At 39.2% G+C, this 24,735-nt stretch overlaps 1 protein-coding gene across 1 annotated transcript in view; it reads left to right on the forward strand.

Annotated features, from left to right (window-relative positions):
• Nucleotides 1–24,735, forward strand: part of LOC107601184 (syntaxin-binding protein 5-like) — a 102,371-nt gene that overhangs the window by 13,237 nt on the left and 64,399 nt on the right. Inside the window, exon 2 of the mRNA XM_016293252.1 lies at nucleotides 23,679–23,771. Within this exon, the coding sequence (XP_016148738.1) occupies nucleotides 23,679–23,771 (93 nt within the window). The remainder of the gene's footprint in view (nucleotides 1–23,678; nucleotides 23,772–24,735) is intronic.

Raw genomic sequence — 24,735 nt, forward strand, 5'->3', positions numbered from 1 at the left:
AGACGGAGGAGGAGGAGGAGGAGGAGGAGGAGAAGGGCTTCCTCCATCCCACATGGCCTGGAGGCCATCCGGGAGTCCGCTGCTGCTGGCCTGGAGGCCGTCCCAGACCCTCCCAGGCTCCTTGCCCTGCCGGCGCCGCCCAGGCTCCTTGCCCTGCCGGCGCCGCCCAGGCTCCTTGCCCTGCCGGCCCCGCCCAGGCTCCTTGCCCTGCCGGCCCCGCCCAAGTGCCTTGCCTTGCCTTGCCAGCCTGTTTTTCCCCCACGGGGTAGTTTCTGTTGTTTGTTGTTTTATTTTAATAAAAAGCCTATTCTTTCTGCAATACTGAGTCCTCGCCTCATCCCTCTACCCGGAACCCTGACAGCTTTGCATTGTTTCGGGACATTGTTTCAAGTTGGCTTCTCCAGCCCAACCTAATTATGCCCTCCCTCAGCTCTCAAAGTCCTCACTCACATCACTATAATGCTACACCCACATTAATCCGGCATTTCTTCATCTCAACGCGCCCTGTCTGCATTAGGTTCACTTCAGTTCACCCCATCCTGGCCCTGGGAATTTCAAGTCTATCAGCTCATGTTTATGCTAACCTCTTCAAAAAAGCTCCCACAATACTTGGCGCTTTTTATTTTCTGTGCAGTAGAAACGGAATCTGCCCATCTGAAATGCTCCGCTTTTATTGCTCTTATCTAATAAGCACTGCATATATCGCAGTCCGTTTCCCCTGAGGCTTGCATGAGAAAACCTCTTAACGACAGAGACATGAAAAAGGCCTCGCGTGTGTCGGTACCTGGTCGTCATAGAAATATGGTCTTTGTGACGTTTGCAGAGAAGCTATTAAATAATTTACAGTAAATTACCCTCCTGGTACAGTCTAGGAGTGTCGGCCCATCAGACAGGATGCAGGACAAAAAAAGGGCTGAACTGGAGCAGGCTGACACCCTCATGTAAGGGCGCTTGTGAGTCACCACTTTCAAGGAAAGGGTAATGGAAAAGTTGCCGAAGGATTCAATATTGTCTTCACTTTCAGGAAACAATGCCTTTGTTTGTGATGTCTCTCAAAGTTTAGACACATTCTCTTTCCATTAAGGCAAAAAGGCAATAACAAATAACACAATAGCAAATTGCAGAGACCTGACACCAGTTTAGCAAGATAAACAGTGCAGATTGTTCACATAGAGCCAAATATTCAGTTCTTGTCCATTGTTTCTGACGTTGCTCTGTCTGTTTTGCACCTGCTCGCTCCTCCATATGCCTTCTGTTTCTCTCCTTTCTGTGTCTTTACCTCCCCCCCCCCCCCCCCCGCCGCTCCGGCTTTGTCTTTTTTGATGTGCCCCTCCAAGACGAGTCATGACATGATGATACATTAACAAATCATGAATTCATGTTACTTAATAAGTAATTAATGATGAGTTAGTAATAATGTGCCCCCCCCCCCCAAGTAAAGTCATGACATAATGATACATTAACAAGACATGAATTAATGTTACTTTGTAAGTAATTAATGATGAGTTAGAAATTTTCCGCCCCCCCCCCCCCCCCCCCCCGTCACTGCAGTGAATTTTTGTTTCTGTCTGTGCTAAGTGGTTGCTATGCAGTTTAGAAAGTGCGGTGCAGTTTATGGGATGCAGTTGCCAGGCGAGAGAGACTCCTGCTCTCTCACGGTAAACTCGGCAGAATTGTGAGTCCCTTGTGCCTTTGAGGTCACCTACCTGCTCTAATTACACACAAACGACGGAATACTGTGCTTCATTGGCTCTTTGGCAAACGAACAAACATATTGCCGCACTCATATGCGCATACAAGCTCAGCATTTTGTTTTCGGTGCGATATACGCGTGCAAGGAAGTGGCATCCGTCAGTCAGTCAGTCAGTCACAACACACGCGATCACACACCCCAGCTTACACTTCATCACGCTAACGAGGCTCCGCCGAACTGTCTGTCAGCTGATCTCTCTCGCCATCAAAGCCTGTCTTTGGCTCATTGATCTGTTTCATCACTTCAAAGAGGCTTCCAGTCCCAGAACCCCTACCACTTTCCTCTTCCCCTTCACCCCTCCATCACTCTGCACTACTCCAGCCCCTTCAGCCGAGCTTCTCCCCTGTCAAATGTCTGTGTCACACACACATTTGCTCTGATTAGGTATTTTGTGTCTAGATCACAGCACGTGTGTAAGTGGACAGCATTCTTCGCTTATCGATGTTGTGTTTACATAGCTTTGGAAAATCATTGAAAGTGTTTGTGGTTTTATCAGAAAAAGTAAGATGTAGAAATGCTAAATAATTTCAATTTTAGTACACAATAAAAAATTAAATGTTAATCATTTTAATTAGTTTACTGTAAGTTACCATGCCCAGTATGGTGAAGAATTATAATAGATTTAATGGTACATGTACATTGTTCAACCAGTGTATTTCCATAGTAAAATTTTGTTAAAACTATGTTTTTCTAAGGAGAAAAAAAGTATAATTTATGCACTTTGTAGCTCACGGCATTTCATTGTTTGTTTTTTTTATGTTGTGTGATTTTTTTTTTTTTTAAAGATAAATCGCTAGTTGTTTAGTAATTTTTTACTGGCATTCACAATTTTCAACTGTACTTTTCAAATTTTTAGACATTTAAATTTGTAGTAATTTAGATCACAAAAAAGCTCTGCATATTATTAATAATAATAATTATAATAATTCTTATTCATATCTATAGTGCGTACTATGTTTTTATTGTATGTAGTTATTATTTATAGACTATAGATTTATAGACTTTTTTTAAAGATGATAAAAACCTCAATATCGATTGATCTCCAAAAGTTTAATGACTAGTTGTTGTTGCAGTTGTTCTTTATATATATATATATATATATATTTTATAACGTAAAGTTGTTGTAGAATATTGTTTATATAAATATATATATATATATATATATATATACTTTTTTGGCACCAAAATGTAAAAAAAATTTTTTCGCAATACATTTCTGGAAACAACTTTCTCTTTTTTTAAAACTCATTTTTGGATAAGGTACTGTGTGGGGCTTCTGACTCGTTTGGAGTTTGTCATTTAGTGTTATGCTGACAGATTACCATCGGCCAGTTGCCAGAACAGCCCCACCTTTGAGAAAACGAGGGCTAATTGTCCTGCTGTTGTTTTAGCAGCTGGACTGTGATCCTGGTAACCCCATCAGCAGTCGTGGGATTCAGTGCACATAACACCCATGAAATGGCCTTTGATCATTAAGTACTACCATCGAAGTCCCTGAATGGACCTCATGGCAAGAGTACTGGACACACTGTACTGGAGTGTGCAGTAGCAGGTGTGACCTTGACAGAGAGGTGGTGTGGGTGTGCAGGTCAAACCACTCTGTATTTTTCTCTCTTTCTGCATTCACGCTTTCCTGTGGGCTGAGAACCGCTCACATCAAGCGCTAACAACAGAAATATCCTTCCCTTTCATGCTCCCTTTCTCTGCCTGTTCCTCCCACTTGTTGTTTTATAATTTCTGTTATTTCTCTCTCTCCTTTGCTTTATCTTAGCTTTTCATTCCGTTACTCAGCAAAAGGAAGACCACAGTCAGCGTCATTGGGCTTTTGGAACAGCTAAAGTAACCTCATCTTTAATCATGCTCTTAACTGTGTTTGACTCCCTTTTGCCTCAGGAATTGATAGTAAGGATATTCATATGAAAACACGGAAAGAGAGGAAAAAAACTTAATCTGGAGTTTGTTCAGCAGTGATTTCTGAAAATGGAAAGCGAGTGCATACAGATCACTGGAAGTTCATGACCTTATTCCTGAAATATGTGCCAGTATTTAGGGAAATCTCTGTGCTATCAGATCAAGTCATTTTCAATATGATCCGAGAGTCATCTAGCTTCCTCAACAGTCAATCATATCCTTGCTTCTTGGGATTTGTCGCTCATATCCTAATGCCTTTGTCGAATCTGCTTTTTCTTTCACAGCGATTCTTTGTGTCGGAAGCTTATGTTAGTGTTGGTTTATATAGGTACTGAGATAAATCTGTACAGGAACATATGACAGTTTAGGGTGTTGGTGATGACAACATTTTTTAAAATTTACTTAATGGTTTATATTTCATGACAATTTGACGTGGTGAATGTTTAATTGCTTTTAATGGGCAGTGATGTATGGGAAGCTCCTGCAGTGTGGTTGAGTACCTGTGTTTGTGCAGGATTTTATCCCCCCGCATGATATGATATCCCCTGTTGGACCCAGGGGTATCGCTAGACCCTTTTTACTGGGACACAAGCCTCTGTGAAATACCATTGTGCCCAAGTAAAACATTATTGATATATCCTTGTCTGACTATGGAGATTACTGTATGCTTTAATCAGTCAAACGGGTTTGCAAAAGGTCTAAAATTGTTTGTGATTCAGTTTGATTCATCTGTACAGTTCATTAACATGCTGAATCATTTTCAGTGCTTTCTTACGCCATAATAGTAACAAAATACTTAATAATACAGAAAACAAGAGCACTGGATGAGATGAATATTTACCTAGAATCCATTGTTGGACACAAAACTGCTAAATGTCTTCTATCGTTTGCCAGCAATGAACAGCTTTTAATTGCATGTGCTGCTTGTGAGCACCTCTGTACTGCAGATACATTTAAACCATATATCCAGTATCAAAAAAACAAAAGAATAGCAAAATAAGCAGAATGAGCAGAAAGCCGAACAATGGTAAATGTGTCCACACCTTAACTGGTAAGTCTGCTAGCATAGCATACTAGAAACTAAAACACTACCACTATGGATTTGATTTAATTGTTGTTTGTAGTTGTTACTATAGGCTTTTTTTCCCAAGCCATTTTATAAATGGCTTTCTCTCAAGCTCCTTAAAAGATAGCATTCTACTGTTGTTTAAAATGTTACTAGATATCTATATGTGCTTTAGCCCCATCATGGTGTTATGAACCATTGATATGTTGATAAGATCTACATCTTTTTCACATGGCAAAGAAGACACAGGATCTGTATCTAAGCCGTGTATTTATGGCTGTATCTGTGTGCTAATTCACAATATCACACACTTTAAATCCCAAGCTCTAACACCCTTTACACCAAATAACATAATTGTCTCTACCAGCTGTGCTATTTTACCATAAGTATAAATTATTGCGCATTTTTTGCATGATTGCAATAGACTGATATCTATTGCTACAAACTGCTGCCTTTAGAATCTGATTTTAATTTGTTGTGCTGTTAGTCCATGAAATACACAGTGCAATCAGTGCAGACGCAATACCATGCCTCCCTTCCCCCACGTCTCACACACACACACGCACGTTATAGACACAAGTGACTGTGATGTTAATTCCTGTCCTATGCTGAGAGCACTGCTCTACTGCTGTCATGACATCATAGACCCTATAGAGAGACAGAGAGAGAGAGAGAGAGAGGTACATGTGTAATAAGTGGTATGATGAGTCACCGTTTTCTTAATGCTCATTGAGGCACACGGCTGGCATATCTCACGCAAATGTGCACATACATACACACTCATGCTGAACCTGTGTGATTTGGGACATTCGTGGCCACAGGGATTTTTGTGTGTTTACGTCTGATTAGCTCAGATTGCTGATTAGGCTGTGATGTCAAATGTACAGGGAAGGTAGAGATGGAAGATGGGAAAGAGCGAAAGGATTGGATCGAGACAGAAGGGCAGTTATTTCAGTATTCTGAATCTTGTCACTTGTGATAGAAAGTGTGATGTGGGTGGCATTGTGTGTGTGTGTCACAGTTTAAACAGGGTTTCTGGTCCAAGTGTTGCTTTTTCTGCAACCTCCCACATGCTGCTTCTTTGGCCATGTTTGGCGAACAGCGGCCTCCTATGACAGGGCAAACACCCACACAAACAGACACACATAAACAAGGACCAGCCCAACTGAACATTTGTTGAACAAGAATCTATACCGAGCTCTCTCTCTTTCTCTCTCCCTCTATCATTTATGTATGTGTGTATGTATCTATCTGTTTGTCTCTCTGTCTATAGATCTATTATGCTAGCATCTATCTATCGTTCTGTCAATCAGTCTATCATTCTATAATTGTATCTATCTGTGTTGCTGTTTATCATTCTATATATTGTAATATCTATCAGTCTGTCTGTCGTTCAGCCTATGTGTCTGTCTGTCATTGAAAATTGTCATTTTCGTTGTCATTCTGTCTATCATTCGTATCATATTGATCTATCTGTTGTTCTATCTGCTGAAATACTTAGGTTTAGGGTTTCAAATCTCTAGCTCTAAGTATAAGCAATAGTAGTCTGTTAGTGATGTTTGCCTTAGGAGAACAGGCTTAAAAATTCCCTTTCACTAACACGTCTGGACGTTTATTCTGTATTATTAAATATTTGAAGTCACTTTCATAGAATTGCTCTGTGTGCTCAGATCTTATTGTGCGCATCAGATGTACTTTCACCCGTACACCGACACACCAAAAGAACACAGGAGTCTTCCTGTTAGTCTCTGCTGGCCTTTTACTCTATTACACATTTGCTGCAGAACCATACATTTTTAATGCACTTCCCAAAGTTGCACACTGTGCTCAATGAGTATGTGTGTGTGTTTGAACAAAAGCTCATCTCACCCGTGTGCCCTCTGTATTGAAGAGTTAATGGTGCAGGTGAGTGTAAAAGCTTTGCTAGTAAATGCTGCTTTCATAAACATTGTAAAATCAGCGTGAGCAGAATTGTGTCTTGCTGTTTGTGAAGGATACCGTGTCAGCTTCCTTTACCAAAGAATTTTGTAACGCTAAGATATTTACATAACGTCGAGGTGATATAAATAAAGTGGTGTTCAGATATCAGGGACTGCAAGTGAAAATACTTTAGATCTGCATTTTTCTAATTAAAAAATTGATTTAGTGTTTGTATAAAACCTAATGATCATGATATCTGACATAATTTGAGAATGTTACATATAGCATCTTAAAAGAGGGGTAAGCGATTTTTCAAAAACGCTTTAGAAAACTTATTCGGGCCAAGAAATATATAGGAGAAACAGGATTAAACAAACGAATTTGATAGTTAATTAAATAAATAAATAAAGCAAAGGAATAGGGGAACACACAAGCTCGTTTTTTTGGCATGGGAGCTGAACACGCAGCAGCTAGAAATACAGCTTGGGGGAACCCAAAATAAAATTAACAATAAAATAAAATATGAATAGAGATGGGACTATCATCCATGTATGTATATAAACAGTTGGTGGCGGTATGTGCCTACGGTGCAGAATACGGCAAAAATTCCAAAGAAGAAGATTCGGGCTGAATAGCAAAACAAATTTGTAGCCAATCAGCAGTAAGGGGCATGTCTACTCATGATGTGGAGGAGAGAGAGTTCAGTGCACAGGATGGACATTAGCCAAGCCAAGCGACAGAAAGAGAGAGATAGCAGATAAAAAACAAAAGAGGAAAACGTCTGTAGAACAAAAGAAGATTAAGGCAAGAAATAGGACCCTTGTAAATATCGGATCAGCTTTCCAGCGCTGGAGAGAACTCAAGGAGCGGAAGGCCTGCGATCGGATGCCAAGGTTGCTTTGTTTCTTCTCGATAGGTGAGTAACACTGTGTCTGCGCCGCAACAGCTAAAATCTGTCTAGTACACTGGTTGCGACAAAGCGACTGTTGAAAATCATTTGAAATTTGTGTCAATACGTCATAAATAGAACGCAGCAGCAGTTTTCTGTCGGGGATTTGTCGTGTTGTGCTGTGCCGCATCCAGTGTAGACCATAGATATGTATATATATTTATGGTGTAGACAGCATAACTGATTATGAGTTCTATAGAATTTTGTCGTGCCGCACCACTCGTGTCTGGTGTAGACACGGTGTAACAATGGTTTTGCTTTGTTTCACAGAACTAATCGTTGCCTGGGTTGCGTTCGTATGTGTGGGGCGGCGCTATCAAAATAGGGGCGTGTTTGTTTTGTGATTTTGTGTGTTGTGATTTCAAATGTCAACATTGGCTACCAGAAATCGCTTACCCCACCTTTAAGCGTCAATAAAAGACTGTCTGTAGAGAGGAGTTCACAAACGTCACAAATTATTTGATTAGTTGCCTAGAAATAGTACAGCATTTTCAATATTTCTTAATGCACGTTATGTAATGTTTCTTTTTTTCTTCATTTTTATTTTCCTGCAACTTTCTGTTTATTTCCAGGTTCAAATTAGATTTTGAATCACAGCTTTTCAAAATAGTCCCAGATGTTTGGACTGCACCATATGTCTGTGCAAGTCTTTGTTCACTGTGCCACTGTTTATTAGATGTGATTCTTTTTTGTGACTTTTACAGAGGTTGATGCATTCCTGAATCATTAAAAAGATTTTAGATTTCCTCTATCTGATTCTAACGCTGTATCCTGTGGGTATTGTAAACAGCTGTGTTTTGTATCGCCAATCAAACTGTCACGCTGATGTTTATGAACAAAGCCTGGAGGAGCTTTGGGAAGGCAGAGCACTGAAGGGGTGTGGTGGTGCTTTTAAAGCTGGCAGACACATTGCTCTGGAGAACAGAGACTGTGTGTGTGTGTGTGTGTGTGTGTGTGTGTGTGTGTGTGTGTCCGATGTCTTAGAATCAAAAAGCTGATATCCTTGGAGGACATGCATTGAGGACGAAGGTCAGAACATAAACAGGGGGCATGCTACACATGTATTCAAGAGAACAGAATGAATGTATAGCAGGAGGAAGTGACAGCATGCAACGAAGTGAGAGATAATGACAGAAAAAAGAAGAGAATTAAAGCAGAGGAGGCTGGTGGGGGTTGTGCACCCAAATCTCTTCTCTCATTCTCTAGCCTGACAGCTTTAGCTCTGGGCTCTTGTGACATCGTACACAACACAACAGCATTTACATAATACTCACATCCACGCAGACTGGGATATCAGAAAGGGAGATTGGAAGGTTTTCATTGATGCCAAAGCTGGATCCAATAGCAGGAGGAAGTGACAGCATGCAACGAAGTGAGAGATAATGACAGAAAAAATAAGAGAATTAAAGCAGAGGAGGCTGGTGGGGGTTTTGCACCCATATCTCTTCTCTCATTCTCTAGCCTGACAGCTTTAGCTCTGGGCTCTTGTGACATCGTACACAACACAACAGCATTTACATAATACTCACATCCACGCAGACTGGGATATCAGAAAGGGAGATTGGAAGGTTTTCATTGATGCCAAAGCTGGATCCAGTCAGTCAGATGGGGACAGAATTCAGACAGTATGACTATTCAGGATTCAACATGTACAATCAGGGCTCAACAATAAGAATGGCCAGCTGGCCTGGGGCCAGAGCGAGAGTGTTTCAGGACAGTTGGTGGAATAATCACTTGCCCTTTCAGGCAATTGCTGCATTATTTTATATTCATTGGCTTGCCTTGTAAGCATAGGCATTTGGTTTTATGTGATATATTCTACATTGTTGTTGCAAAGTCCCCTTATTTGATAATATTATCTAACAGATGTGCTTTTGAAGAAGTTGCAAAGATGACTTGTGTTAATCTTGGAAGCATCAGTAAGAATGTGCTGAAAGCCAAAAAAAACAATCAATAATGTTTTGCATAGTTTGCCATCGTTTTTCATAACAAGTGGCATTACTGTACATTATTTCTGTAGTTTAGCTATAATGTATGGAGTGATATGTTAGTTTTATAATTTGGAGCTTGTTTCAGATTTCTTTTCAAAACATCTTATAAACAAAAATTGTTTAAAGAAAACTGAAAAGGATTAATATTTCCAACAAATGTAAAAGTACTAATTGCTAAAAAATTGGAGGCCAGTAAAATTATTGCAGCAGAAAAAAATCCTTATTGTTGAGAGACCGAACTATGTGTCTAGATACAAAGTCCCTTTCTGGGAAAGGCAGTTCACTTCATGGCCATATTTGTGATGCCTCCGAATAGCTATTTCGGGCATGCAAGACCAACGTGTGTTTTTAAATGGGGAAATACTGAAATCTCAAAAACTGCAAGCCAAGTTCACATTAAAATAACACATTTCGAATCAGCAATAGAATGAGCTGTCTCATAAATGTTGTTTTATGCTTCAATAGCATTGTTTGCAAATGTACATGTGCGGTTCTAGATGTGGTTCTAAGGTTTCTAACACCAGCTGCAGTGATGCAATGACTTTACCAATTGGTGATTGGCTCCTTTATTTAGAAGGCGGGACTTGCAGTACTAGAGCCACCATAGCAATTTGGTAGATATTACGTGATATCAAAATTAAATAATAAATAAAATAATCTTCTTAGGAAGAGCATTATCGGTCCATTCATCCATCAGTCCATTTAGCCATCCATAAATTATGGCATGAGGGCCAAATGTCACAATGATCTTAACATACAGTACTTAGATCAGGTGTTTTTATCCAAACTCAACCTGTGATGTTTTTAACAATGTTATTTTGTTCTGCTAATATATGTAAGTCGGTAAGTTAAAGGGGTCATGAACTGAGAAACTCTCTGTTCTTTTGACATATAAGAGGTCATTGTACTATAAAAACATCCTGTAAGTTTCAGAACTCAAAACTTTGTCATTAGTCTAAAAACAGCTTATGGCAGGCAGTCTGCAAAAACGACAACTTTTGTAATGTTCTACTCTGATGTAATAGTGTGGATAAGCACCACAACCGCAGAAGAAGATCAATGCCTGCTTCGACATCACTGCCTGTTTAGCCCCACCCACTGATTCATGCATGTAGTGTTTACGAGAGAGGCAAACATGCAGGTCTATGGAGAAACCAAATGATAAAGATGGCTCTGAAGACAACAAGATGCTGTGCAGTGCCAAGTTATGTAAAAACAGTATTTGCGTTGCCTTCCTTCTGATCCCTACTTTAGGAAAGAGTGAATGAACTTTATTTTTAAGGAAGATCCAGACCGCGTCATTAAGAACTTGGTCCTTTGTTTACTTCATTTTTCCGCAGATTCATTTACAAACAAGGCACAATTCCATGCGGGATTTTCAAAAAGATTAAAACAGACGATGCTGTGCTTACTATAGGCCAGATTTACTAAACAGGGCAAATTAGCATTAGAGCGCAATTCAATAAAAGTACCGATGGGAGGGGAATATTCTGCGGGTGATTTACAGACGCAACATCTCATTACCATAACGACCAGTGCAATCTACCAAGAGCAGCGCAAATTAGGCTACCGCCTGCTTTAAGGTATGCTTTTTTTGGACGTTAAATAATAATACCAGTGAATTGACGAGCGCAAATGTTAGAAACTTGCGTTGTATGATTCATTTAAATACTCTCTTCCCATAAATTTACCAATTGAAAGAGAAACTCCTACAGATGTATATTCAATAAGGTTAGTCGCAAAAATAACTGTCCATGCCTTTTCAGAGCTAATTTCCCACTGCGTGTCTTTAGTAAATCCTGACAGTAGTTTTTTTTAATGCCAAATGAGGGTTTGCGCTGCCGCAAGCTGATAGTAAATCTGACCCTATATTGGATCCAACAGTAATGTCACAACAAGTGTGAGTAACTTTTTTTTATTAAATAGTCACTATGATTTGATGTTTTGACGTTTGATATGTATTGAGTTACTTATGAATTTTTTTTACCTAAATTACAGCAGCATCCATCTATGAAGAATGTACGCTGTCAATCATACACAACTATTAGCCAATCATAACAGTGGGCGTTATGATAACAGTGGGGGGGAGGGGGGAATTGTAGAAGTGAAATGGCAAGTGAACGTTTTGAAAGAAGCTCCAGTTAGAACGGGCTTAAAACTGTAAACTAATCAATGTCTTCTTCCCTATGTCTTTGTCTGCTACATACAGTATATAAACTGCATAGTGTTACTCCTCATTTTCCCATCCTCATCTCATCCATCTCCAGTAGTCCTTCACGTGGTGTGCGTATGAGATGTTAGAGGACCGTCGGTGTGGACTGATGGAGGTGGTAATGATATTATACACAGCAGTGTCCATATGTTCCGCCCCACGTACGCTCTGATGCAGACACGCCGTCTAATGCGATATGGCAGGAGGACGAGCGCAGTAAAGGTCAAGACAATTGGGAGACTGTCACTCACGGTAATTTGCGTTGGCTGAAATGCCATATAAGTGGTGTGCAAGGGTATCATCAGGTGGCATTGAGTATGAGCGTGTGTTTTTGGAGGTGTTCGGTGCTAAAAACAACCGTTTAACCGTGGAAATATTCCTGTCCTAACAGATGTGCTTTTGAAGAAGTTGCAAAGATGACTTGTGTTAATCTTGGAAGCATCAGTAAGAATGTGCTGAAAGCCAAAAAAACAATCAATAATGTTTTGCATAGTTTGCCATCGTTTTTCATAACAAGTGGCATTACTGTACATTATTTCTGTAGTTTAGCTATAATGTATGGAGTGATATGTTAGTTTTATAATTTGGAGCTTGTTTCAGATTTCTTTTCAAAACATCTTATAAACAAAAATTGTTTAAAGAAAACTGAAAAGGATTAATATTTCCAACAAATGTAAAAGTACTAATTGCTAAAAAATTGGAAGCCAGTAAAATTATTGCAGCAGAAAAAAATCCTTATTGTTGAGAGACCGAACTATGTGTCTAGATACAAAGTCCCTTTCTGGGAAAGGCAGTTCACTTCATGGCCATATTTGTGATGCCTCCGAATAGCTATTTCGGGCATGCAAGACCAACGTGTGTTTTTAAATGGGGAAATACTGAAATCTCAAAAACTGCAAGCCAAGTTCACATTAAAATAACACATTTCGAATCAGCAATAGAATGAGCTGTCTCATAAATGTTGTTTTATGCTTCAATAGCATTGTTTGCAAATGTACATGTGCGGTTCTAGATGTGGTTCTAAGGTTTCTAACACCAGCTGCAGTGATGCAATGACTTTACCAATTGGTGATTGGCTCCTTTATTTAGAAGGCGGGACTTGCAGTACTAGAGCCACCATAGCAATTTGGTAGATATTACGTGATATCAAAATTAAATAATAAATAAAATAATCTTCTTAGGAAGAGCATTATCGGTCCATTCATCCATCAGTCCATTTAGCCATCCATAAATTATGGCATGAGGGCCAAATGTCACAATGATCTTAACATACAGTACTTAGATCAGGTGTTTTTATCCAAACTCAACCTGTGATGTTTTTAACAATGTTATTTTGTTCTGCTAATATATGTAAGTCGGTAAGTTAAAGGGGTCATGAACTGAGAAACTCTCTGTTCTTTTGACATATAAGAGGTCATTGTACTATAAAAACATCCTGTAAGTTTCAGAACTCAAAACTTTGTCATTAGTCTAAAAACAGCTTATGGCAGGCAGTCTGCAAAAACGACAACTTTTGTAATGTTCTACTCTGATGTAATAGTGTGGATAAGCACCACAACCGCAGAAGAAGATCAATGCCTGCTTCGACATCACTGCCTGTTTAGCCCCACCCACTGATTCATGCATGTAGTGTTTACGAGAGAGGCAAACATGCAGGTCTAAAGGCAGTCTGCAAAAACGACAACTTTTGTAATGTTCTACTCTGATGTAATAGTGTGGATAAGCACCACAACCGCAGAAGAAGATCAATGCCTGCTTCGACATCACTGCCTGTTTAGCCCCACCCACTGATTCATGCATGTAGTGTTTACGAGAGAGGCAAACATGCAGGTCTATGGAGAAACCAAATGATAAAGATGGCTCTGAAGACAACAAGATGCTGTGCAGTGCCAAGTTATGTAAAAACAGTATTTGCGTTGCCTTCCTTCTGATCCCTACTTTAGGAAAGAGTGAATGAACTTTATTTTTAAGGAAGATCCAGACCGCGTCATTAAGAACTTGGTCCTTTGTTTACTTCATTTTTCCGCAGATTCATTTACAAACAAGGCACAATTCCATGCGGGATTTTCAAAAAGATTAAAACAGACGATGCTGTGCTTACTATAGGCCAGATTTACTAAACAGGGCAAATTAGCATTAGAGCGCAATTCAATAAAAGTACCGATGGGAGGGGAATATTCTGCGGGTGATTTACAGACGCAACATCTCATTACCATAACGACCAGTGCAATCTACCAAGAGCAGCGCAAATTAGGCTACCGCCTGCTTTAAGGTATGCTTTTTTTGGACGTTAAATAATAATACCAGTGAATTGACGAGCGCAAATGTTAGAAACTTGCGTTGTATGATTCATTTAAATACTCTCTTCCCATAAATTTACCAATTGAAAGAGAAACTCCTACAGATGTATATTCAATAAGGTTAGTCGCAAAAATAACTGTCCATGCCTTTTCAGAGCTAATTTCCCACTGCGTGTCTTTAGTAAATCCTGACAGTAGTTTTTTTTAATGCCAAATGAGGGTTTGCGCTGCCGCAAGCTGATAGTAAATCTGACCCTATATTGGATCCAACAGTAATGTCACAACAAGTGTGAGTAACTTTTTTTTATTAAATAGTCACTATGATTTGATGTTTTGACGTTTGATATGTATTGAGTTACTTATGAATTTTTTTTACCTAAATTACAGCAGCATCCATCTATGAAGAATGTACGCTGTCAATCATACACAACTATTAGCCAATCATAACAGTGGGCGTTATGATAACAGTGGGGGGGAGGGGGGAATTGTAGAAGTGAAATGGCAAGTGAACGTTTTGAAAGAAGCTCCAGTTAGAACGGGCTTAAAACTGTAAACTAATCAATGTCTTCTTCCCTATGTCTTTGTCTGCTACATACAGTATATAAACTGCATAGTGTTACTCCTCATTTTCCCATCCTCATCTCATCCATCTCCAGTAGTCCTTCACGTGGTGTGCGTATGAGATGTTAGAGGACCGTCGGTGTGGACTGATGGAGGTGGTAATGATATTAAGAAACTCTCTGTTCTTTTGACATATAAGAGGTCATTGTACTATAAAAACATCCTGTAAGTTTCAGAACTCAAAACTTTGTCATTAGTCTAAAAACAGCTTATGGCAGGCAGTCTGCAAAAACGACAACTTTTGTAATGTTCTACTCTGATGTAATAGTGTGGATAAGCACCACAACCGCAGAAGAAGATCAATGCCTGCTTCGACATCACTGCCTGTTTAGCCCCACCCACTGATTCATGCATGTAGTGTTTACGAGAGAGGCAAACATGCAGGTCTATGGAGAAACCAAATGATAAAGATGGCTCTGAAGACAACAAGATGCTGTGCAGTGCCAAGTTATGTAAAAACAGTATTTGCGTTGCCTTCCTTCTGATCCCTACTTTAGGAAAGAGTGAATGAACTTTATTTTTAAGGAAGATCCAGACCGCGTCATTAAGAACTTGGTCCTTTGTTTACTTCATTTTTCCGCAGATTCATTTACAAACAAGGCACAATTCCATGCGGGATTTTCAAAAAGATTAAAACAGACGATGCTGTGCTTACTATAGGCCAGATTTACTAAACAGGGCAAATTAGCATTAGAGCGCAATTCAATAAAAGTACCGATGGGAGGGGAATATTCTGCGGGTGATTTACAGACGCAACATCTCATTACCATAATGACCAGTGCAATCTACCAAGAGCAGCGCAAATTAGGCTACCGCCTGCTTTAAGGTATGCTTTTTTTGGACGTTAAATAATAATACCAGTGAATTGACGAGCGCAAATGTTAGAAACTTGCGTTGTATGATTCATTTAAATACTCTCTTCCCATAAATTTACCAATTGAAAGAGAAACTCCTACAGATGTATATTCAATAAGGTTAGTCGCAAAAATAACTGTCCATGCCTTTTCAGAGCTAATTTCCCACTGCGTGTCTTTAGTAAATCCTGACAGTAGTTTTTTTTAATGCCAAATGAGGGTTTGCGCTGCCGCAAGCTGATAGTAAATCTGACCCTATATTGGATCCAACAGTAATGTCACAACAAGTGTGAGTAACTTTTTTTTATTAAATAGTCACTATGATTTGATGTTTTGACGTTTGATATGTATTGAGTTACTTATGAATTTTTTTTACCTAAATTACAGCAGCATCCATCTATGAAGAATGTACGCTGTCAATCATACACAACTATTAGCCAATCATAACAGTGGGCGTTATGATAACAGTGGGGGGGAGGGGGGAATTGTAGAAGTGAAATGGCAAGTGAACGTTTTGAAAGAAGCTCCAGTTAGAACGGGCTTAAAACTGTAAACTAATCAATGTCTTCTTCCCTATGTCTTTGTCTGCTACATACAGTATATAAACTGCATAGTGTTACTCCTCATTTTCCCATCCTCATCTCATCCATCTCCAGTAGTCCTTCACGTGGTGTGCGTATGAGATGTTAGAGGACCGTCGGTGTGGACTGATGGAGGTGGTAATGATATTATACACAGCAGTGTCCATATGTTCCGCCCCACGTACGCTCTGATGCAGACACGCCGTCTAATGCGATATGGCAGGAGGACGAGCGCAGTAAAGGTCAAGACAATTGGGAGACTGTCACTCACGGTAATTTGCGTTGGCTGAAATGCCATATAAGTGGTGTGCAAGGGTATCATCAGGTGGCATTGAGTATGAGCGTGTGTTTTTGGAGGTGTTCGGTGCTAAAAACAACCGTTTAACCGTGGAAATATTCCTGTCCCATTGGGACACATCTCGTATCTGGGAGCGATACAGTCATGTCCTTGAAATACGCACTTAACCCCTGTCTGCTGCAGGCGAGACGTAGTACATCTCAGGGGAGGGCTGTTGGATTTATGCAGCCTTTGGCTGTGCCTAACTGTTCTTTTCCAGAGGCAGAAAACTCATTTTGTTTTCTCTTTCTGGTTTATTTTGTTGCTAATGGGGTGCAGTTGAAGAGATCACAGCTGGAGGAGATTATACAAATGCTAAAAAAAAAAGTGGTGTATGTTTAACACAATTTAACCAACAAACAGAAGCTTATAGGCAGATTGTTTACAGCAGTACATCTGGTTGTGTTTTTTATATTTAGTCTTTTTTTTAAAAAGCTTAAATGAAGAGTTCAACCCATTAATGAAATAATTTACTCACCATCAAGACATTCCAAACCAGTAAAAAAAAAAATTCTACTGATTAACACAAAAAAGGTATTTATAGCACAATGTGAAAGTTGTTTTTATTATACAATGAAAGTGAACGGTGATCACTGCTGTCAAGCAAGATTTTCAGTGAATCATATGTTTAATTTCAGTCTGTTCCTCAAACAAACTGTCAGATGGCTTAGATTCGGAATGTAGTGCATGCAAGTCATTTAGTGATGCTTATATTGTGCTTTTTGGAGCTTAATAGACTTTGGTCCCCATCCACTTGACTTATATGGAACAGAGCAGCGTAGACATTCTGATAAGCATCTCCTTTTTATTCCACACAAGAAAGTAAGTCATACAGGATCAGAATGACAAGAGGGTGAGTAAAGAGTGACAGAATTGTAATTTATCCCTTTAATATAAACCAAAGGAATAAATGAGCATTAGTAGATTAGAGGGAAGAGAACAGGATAAAGGAAAGAACAGATAGTGCAGCAAGTTGGCATGTTTTAGATTGTGTTGAAGGATGTTTCTTGTCCAGGCAGCATGCTGACTCATGGGCAGAGGGAAGAGCTGAGTAGTGCTGCTGGCTTCACACAGAGGCTTTGTCCTTGATGGAATTCTCTAGAATCTGGAAGAGGCTGAGGTATTATGGGTCAGTGCATAAGCTCGCTAATGTTCTGGCTTTTGATTCACCCTCTGGCTCGTTGAGAAGGGTCAGCAACAATTTGTAAGCACTCAAAAGTGGCATGACTTCTTTTTTTCTCTCTTTCTCTGTCTTGCTCTTTCACTTTCACGTTTCAGTGCTTGTATTTTTTTAATTCACATTCATACTTTGTTTTAATTTGCTGTCTTCACCAACGGATGGAGCTGGTTGGATTAACGTGGCCTGCTGCCCGCAGACAACCCTTCAACTTATTCACAAATCGCTATTGCTAATTTAAGAGTGGCTAATCATTTTCTTCTATGCCAAATTTGAAAAACAAAGAGGCAAATTCAAAACTCACTTAAATCCTCAGCGGCCAGAACAGAATGTTTTTTTCACTTCAAACACTTAAGGACATTCTGTTCTTATACCTGCTCTTCTATCTTCTGTTATCGTTTCTTCATTTATTCTCTTCCCTCTTTCTCCCTCTCATTAACTCCCCTCCCTCCATCACTGTTTCCATCTATCTCTTCCATCTCCCCATTTGTCTCTCCCTCTGTCTTTCGTACTCACCTTCTCTTCTTTTTTACCCCCTCCTTCTTTTCCATCCGTTTAATGGCTGGCTTATCGGCACTATGCCCTGGGAATTGCTCCAGTGTTGGAATTCTTGACTGTGTGTGTGCTATATGGTGTCCTTGGACAGATAAGATAGTGAAAGAGCAGTTGATTTTGCTGTAGCGTTAGAAGGAAACTCAGGGGAAAACGCATAGTAAAGTCTCTCAATGGGAGTTGGCTCTCCATTTGTTAAATTAAAAGCTAGATATTACCCATCTTTATTGTGAGTGCATTGCGCCATGACCTTGTTGAAGTCAGAGTAGATTGTCCTGCCAAAAATCATGAGCTTTTGTCTGTGTGGACATTTCAGTGTTGCGGAGAATCTTACCAAAGCAACACTTCTTGTCAGGGGCTGGCGTCTGGTGTTCTCCCTCTCACCACCAGAGGTCGCCATCTCCCATCCTCCCGGACTCTTTCTCCGTGCTTAAATCCTCAGCGGCCAGAACAGAATGTTTTTTTCACTTCAAACACTTAAGGACATTCTGTTCTTATACCTGCTCTTCTATCTTCTGTTATTGTTTCTTCATTTATTCTCTTCCCTCTTTCTCCCTCTCATTAACTCCCCTCCCTCCATCACTGTTTCCATCTATCTCTTCCATCTCCCCATTTGTCTCTCCCTCTGTCTTTCGTACTCACCTTCTCTTCTTTTTTACCCCCTCCTTCTTTTCCATCCGTTTAATGGCTGGCTTATCGGCACTATGCCCTGGGAATTGCTCCAGTGTTGGAATTCTTGACTGTGTGTGTGCTATATGGTGTCCTTGGACAGATAAGATAGTGAAAGAGCAGTTGATTTTGCTGTAGCGTTAGAAGGAAACTCAGGGGAAAACGCATAGTAAAGTCTCTCAATGGGAGTTGGCTCTCCATTTGTTAAATTAAAAGCTAGATATTACCCATCTTTATTGTGAGTGCATTGCGCCATGACCTTGTTGAAGTCAGAGTAGATTGTCCTGCCAAAAATCATGAGCTTTTGTCTGTGTGGACATTTCAGTGTTGCGGAGAATCTTACCAAAGCAACACTTCTAACCACATTTTTAGCAGCATGACAGTGTTTTTTTTAAATTGTGTAGTTTTTTTTCTAGTAACCAGTTACTTTTTCCAACAAGTAGTGGTGTTTTTTAATGCCACATTTTGTGTAGGCAGCTTTACTGTTGAGCGTCCATATTCTCTTAAATTATTGTAGCGAATTTAGCTCACAACAGGAAATATGAATAATTAACCATAGTTATGCTTAATTATTAATATTAGTTAACAACTAGTTATGATTAATTATTAATATTTTAGATCCGCTGTAGATATTTAGCTGACGTGCCCATTTGCGTGTGTCTAGCCTGTTTCAGAGTCTCAGCTCTGTTTATGTTCTGTTTTTTCCTCTGTTTTCCCTGGCAGTAAAATAAAACCTGCATTTGGACCCAAAACCCTTGCTCACACGGTGTGTCTTTCCTGACCGCGCCGTGACACTTCTAACCACATTTTTAGCAGCATGACAGTGTTTTTTTTAAATGGTGTAGTTTTTTTTTCTAGTAACCAGTTACTTTTTCCAACAAGTAGTGGTGTTTTTTAATGCCACATTTTGTGTAGGCAGCTTTACTGTTGAGCGTCCATATTCTCTTAAATTATTATCTCTAGAGTAGAGTTAGAAAATCTGATTAATTCTAGTAAATCAGGTCATTCATTTCAGGCTGCTGTTCATTACTGTTTAAAGGTAGTATTAATTTATCTAATTAAATTTGGTGTTGTAGTTAAGATTCATTCATTCAAAACCACAGAAAAAATGGCTTCATTATAAATATTTTTTTTGCTTTAAAAATGTACTTTAGTAACTTGGATATTGGATAGGGGTAATAACTTATCCTTTAAAGTTTGATGCTGTCAACCTAATTAAGATTGTTTCTTCAATCAGAAGCATAGAAATATATGGCTCTGGTGAAATTGTGAATGTTACCATTGAATAGTTTTATCATTTAAAGTAGATTTTTAAATATGTAACTCTTTTTTTTTAGCTTTAATGTACTGCATAACATATATCCTGAACAGTGAATGACATTTGGGGGATGTAAAATATTAGCACATTACAATATCCTCTACTTATAATCCTCTTTCCACTCCTCCTTACATTAAGTGCAAATGAGCTTATGTATGTTTCATTTCTGCCTTTTCTTTGAAAACCTGACAGAAGTGTTCTGGACTAATGCAATGCGGTCGTTAGTCTAGTCTTCCTTCATGGGGCCATGCGTTTTAATAGGACACCTTGTATCAAAACATTTATTCAACAGCCATAATGACTTGTGTGAATTTGAGACTTCTCATAGGGTATCAGACACAGCATCATAAACAGTTCATAGTCTCACCGAATGTTTAAATGTTGATTGATTTGATGTTTAGAGTGTCTTTTGTTGCTCCCCATGGGTAGCGATATCCTGTTTCATTCACAATACCCAGTGTGCTTCTCTCCATTTCAGACATCGATTATGTCTTCATCTATTCATCTTAAACACAAAGCACATTTGAAATAGGAGAGATAGTCAGAAGACATTTTACAGACTCATACGAATGAGATGAAGCACTTTGAGCTGTATCAATGTCCTATAGCAAAGTCTTAAAGCTGTATAACCTAGTTTTGAGATTTGAACTGAGGCATTATCTTTGCAAATGGTAGTTAATATGATTTGTTGAAAAAAAAATGATGGAGACTTTAATTAACTGATTCAGCTTATATAACTCATTGGCAAACAACTAAGAAGGTTTCACTTTCAAATTTTGGAAAGCCCTTAAGAAAGTAGAAAGTGTCCTGCTTCTACTTTGCACTATATATTTTCTCTTTTGGCCTCTGGCAACAAGAGAATCTACTAGCTTTTCATTTCCCCTTTCCCTCTCTTCGCTGTTCTCTTGCCTTTGCAGCTTCTTGGCTATTATATTTGTGTTGTGTGTGTGTGTTTTACAGGGTCTACATCATCCTCTGTGAGTGGTGAATGCTAGATCTAAATTTAGCTTGAAGAACAGGGTCATTAATACTCTCTGGCCAATCTCCAGGAATCAATCACACCCACCTACAGGGAGAGAGGCTTTTAATGATGCACACAGCACTTTCTTTCATTTGTGAGTCCTCCTGTATACTTCTTACTGTTTGAATGTTTCTTTATGAGATGATCACATAAACAAAAATAGCTATCTGTCTGTCGTATGTGTCTGTCTCTCTATATGTTGGTTTATGTCTATCAGTCCGTCTGTCTGTAGTTCTGTCTTTTGTCTGTCTGTCCATTTATGTCTGTCCATCTGTTGTCATTCTATCTATCATTCTGTCTGTTTGTCGTTTGTTGATTTGTTTCGTCTGTTTGTCTTTTGCATAGACACAAAGAATGTGTGATTTACAGTTGTCGGTCTCTTGGTCAGTTTATTTAAACCACATTGTGTGCATCTTTTTCAGCAGTGTTGAAATGTTATGTGAAAATCATGGCTGTAAAGCGCAAGCTATTATGCTTGATTCAACACATAAAAGCTGCTAAGATATAACATGGAAGGAAGCCAAGATTGTGGAGAAAAAATGTCCCTGTATGCAAATTTCCCAAGACAGGGCTGCTTTCGCTGGAAAAACTGCGAAACAGTAAGTGCGTTAAAATGAATCATCCCCGGTTGCATGTTAGCTGATTACAGTGGTGCTGAGTATAGGATGTTTTAATAGAGCACACTGCATGTCAAGTGTATCTGCAGAGTGGATTGTTTGAGAGCGTATGTGCACTGAAGCATGCTCAAGGTGAAGGCAGTTTGTTGCAGCGCCACAGCCACAGTGCTTGCAACTTTAATTGTTTGGGTCCCCAATAAATCAAACATGCCTCTGGAGTTTATTTATTTAGAAAGCGTATTAGACAAATTAATCATTCCCAAGAGCATGGGAGTGAAAGAGAGAGTATGCTTGTATTAACCACTGTGTGTGTTTCCTCATTACACGATGAGGGTCCAAAGTGGGCAGCTACAGGTGATCGGAGGATGTATGAGGATTCAAGGCGTGTCCTTATCGACATGCACAATTTCCTCCGGTATCTTCCATCCCTGTCACTTCAAAGCACCTGTGATGGATAGACGGGATGAGCCACTGAATGACTGTACTGGTTTCCTCTAGGTGATGAATGAAGGCTGCTCAGTCTGCACTCAGTGCAACTATAAAATGCAGCTAAAAACGTGTCATTCTAGTAATATATTGATGATAAAATCTACGGTTTATATTTATTATTTAAATATGTGATATTAATAATTCACATTTCTCTCATAATACTCTCATACAAACATCAGACATGCATCTGTGCTCATAATCCTCCTGAGTGTGAGACTCCATTACACGTTTTTTTATGCATGCTTGTGTATTGCTGTTTGCATCTTGTCTCTGTGCCAACAATTTGAGCTCTAGTGATCACTCTTTTAATCTGTTTTAATTGTTCTTCCCTCCCTCTTTCCACCACCCTGATTGCATATACGCATCTTGCTCTCTCCTCCCTTCATTTCTCTTTCTCTCTCTCCATGCTGTGGAAATATGAGTGTGTGCAGTTCCCAGTAGAGGTTATCATCAAATTCTATCTCTACAGCACAAACACAGACACACACATTCACACACCACGTGCCAGGCGTTCAGTGAGCCTGCTGAGAAATTACATACTCCTCCCCAACTTTTTGCCATTTTAATTAAAATAACTTTTTTGAAGTCATTAATATTAACTCGATCAGTCTTTTATGAAAGTAGAGGATGCTTGAATATACATGATGCATGCCTTTATGTGATTAAGGTTTTTATTATTAATGATTTATGATGTTAATTGCTCCTTTTTAACAAGTAACAGTAATTGACCACTCCATAAGTGTTTTTTTCCCTAAACTATGGTTTAGAATTCACAATGAAATGATACAAAAAAAGACATGATAACATATTATATAATTAGGCTGTATATTGTTGTTGTTTTTACTATTATATACCTTATTTATATAAATATGTAATATCATACTTTTATCAATATATATTCCATATTTAGCCACAAGTGAGAATATGGTATTAGTACACTTGATTTGTGCTCTAGTAAATCAGGACCTTTTACTTTTTGACAGTCTTTTCAGACTCTTCAGACAGGGAGAGCCTGTCTGTAACATTGGAAAATGTTGTCAAAACAACAATAATGTTTATAAAGTGAGCTGTTATGTTTTATTACCGGCTTTCATAGAGCAGATTTGACAGTGACTGACAGACTTCATTGCTAGCAGCCATGCCAGAGAGATTGGCAGAGGTAATTAACTTGTATGTCCACAGAGGGTGAACAATGACTGACATGCATTTACTGGAACAGTGCCTTTAATTAAAAAAAATTATGATAAAATGCTGAAACAATAAGTGGCATGTTCAGATTTTGACCCAAAAGTGTCCTGATCTTGTTAGCCTTGATTTTCCCAATTCTCTCCTTGACTCAGAACCCTTTCAGATTCGGCCGACCCGGTGTGGAGTGTTACTGTCAGCACGAGAGCGGAGCAGCCATCATCCAGCTACAGTTTCTCATAAATGAAGTGAGTGTTTTATGTTTTTTTCCCCTCTTTCTGGGTCCTGCCCAAACTTATGCCAAGAGCCTATTCCCATGGAGCTCGAAGAGGCAGTTTAAATAATCCAGGATGAAGCCTCAAGAGGCTTAGATGATCCCTTAACCCAGAGCCTTTGCTGCCACAAACCCTCTTGTCCTCCAGAGTGGGCTTGGAGGGATCCTACAGAGGAAGCTGATATTACCATTTCCTCCCCAGAGTGTTGCCCACAGTCAAGACCACAGGGATCTCTTACACTAAGCCGCCTTGTAGATTGTGCTCCTTGAAGTCAAAACGATTAGTTCACTCTACGTTCACGGGAATATTTGGCTATTTATAAAGACTTTTTACCTTGAATTAATTTTAAGTGCATCTTGATTTGTTTTGAATGTTGATCTTTTTTTGACTGAGTGCTTTTCTCTTTGCGTATATTTCATTTTAATCAACACATTTCTATTAATATAAAAAAGATATTAGATGTATAGCAAATTAGCTCAAAAGGGAAATATTTATAAGTAATTACAACTGGTTATAATTAATAATAAATATTTAGATTAGATCTTAGAATTAACTGTAGCAGAATCAATATTATAATTATTTGATCTGTCCATCCACCGAGCAGACAATATAAACATTTATCAATTCAAGGAAAGATAATTTTCCTGGCCAAGGAACAGTAGCTTTCAAGGTTCTTGATGAGTTCTTTAGGAGTGAGCTGGAGGTTTTCACTAGACTTCGCGCTGTGGATCACTAGATCGGCTTTCACCGTGGACAAAGCGGAGTCCAGCCCGGGGTCGGGCTGAACTAGACTAGAAATCAGTGGTTAAGTTGTATTTACAACACTGTTCCAGAACAGTTCAACCCAAATATTCAGATGTGTCCAGCGCATTTTATGGAGGACTGTTTCCTGATCCTGGTAGAGTAGACTACAATGCCGGCTGTTCTGACTCACAGA

Source organism: Sinocyclocheilus grahami, unplaced genomic scaffold (genome assembly GCF_001515645.1).
Source record: "Sinocyclocheilus grahami isolate Dianchi unplaced genomic scaffold, SAMN03320097.WGS_v1.1 scaffold301.1, whole genome shotgun sequence".
NCBI classification, from domain to species: domain Eukaryota; kingdom Metazoa; phylum Chordata; class Actinopteri; order Cypriniformes; family Cyprinidae; genus Sinocyclocheilus; species Sinocyclocheilus grahami.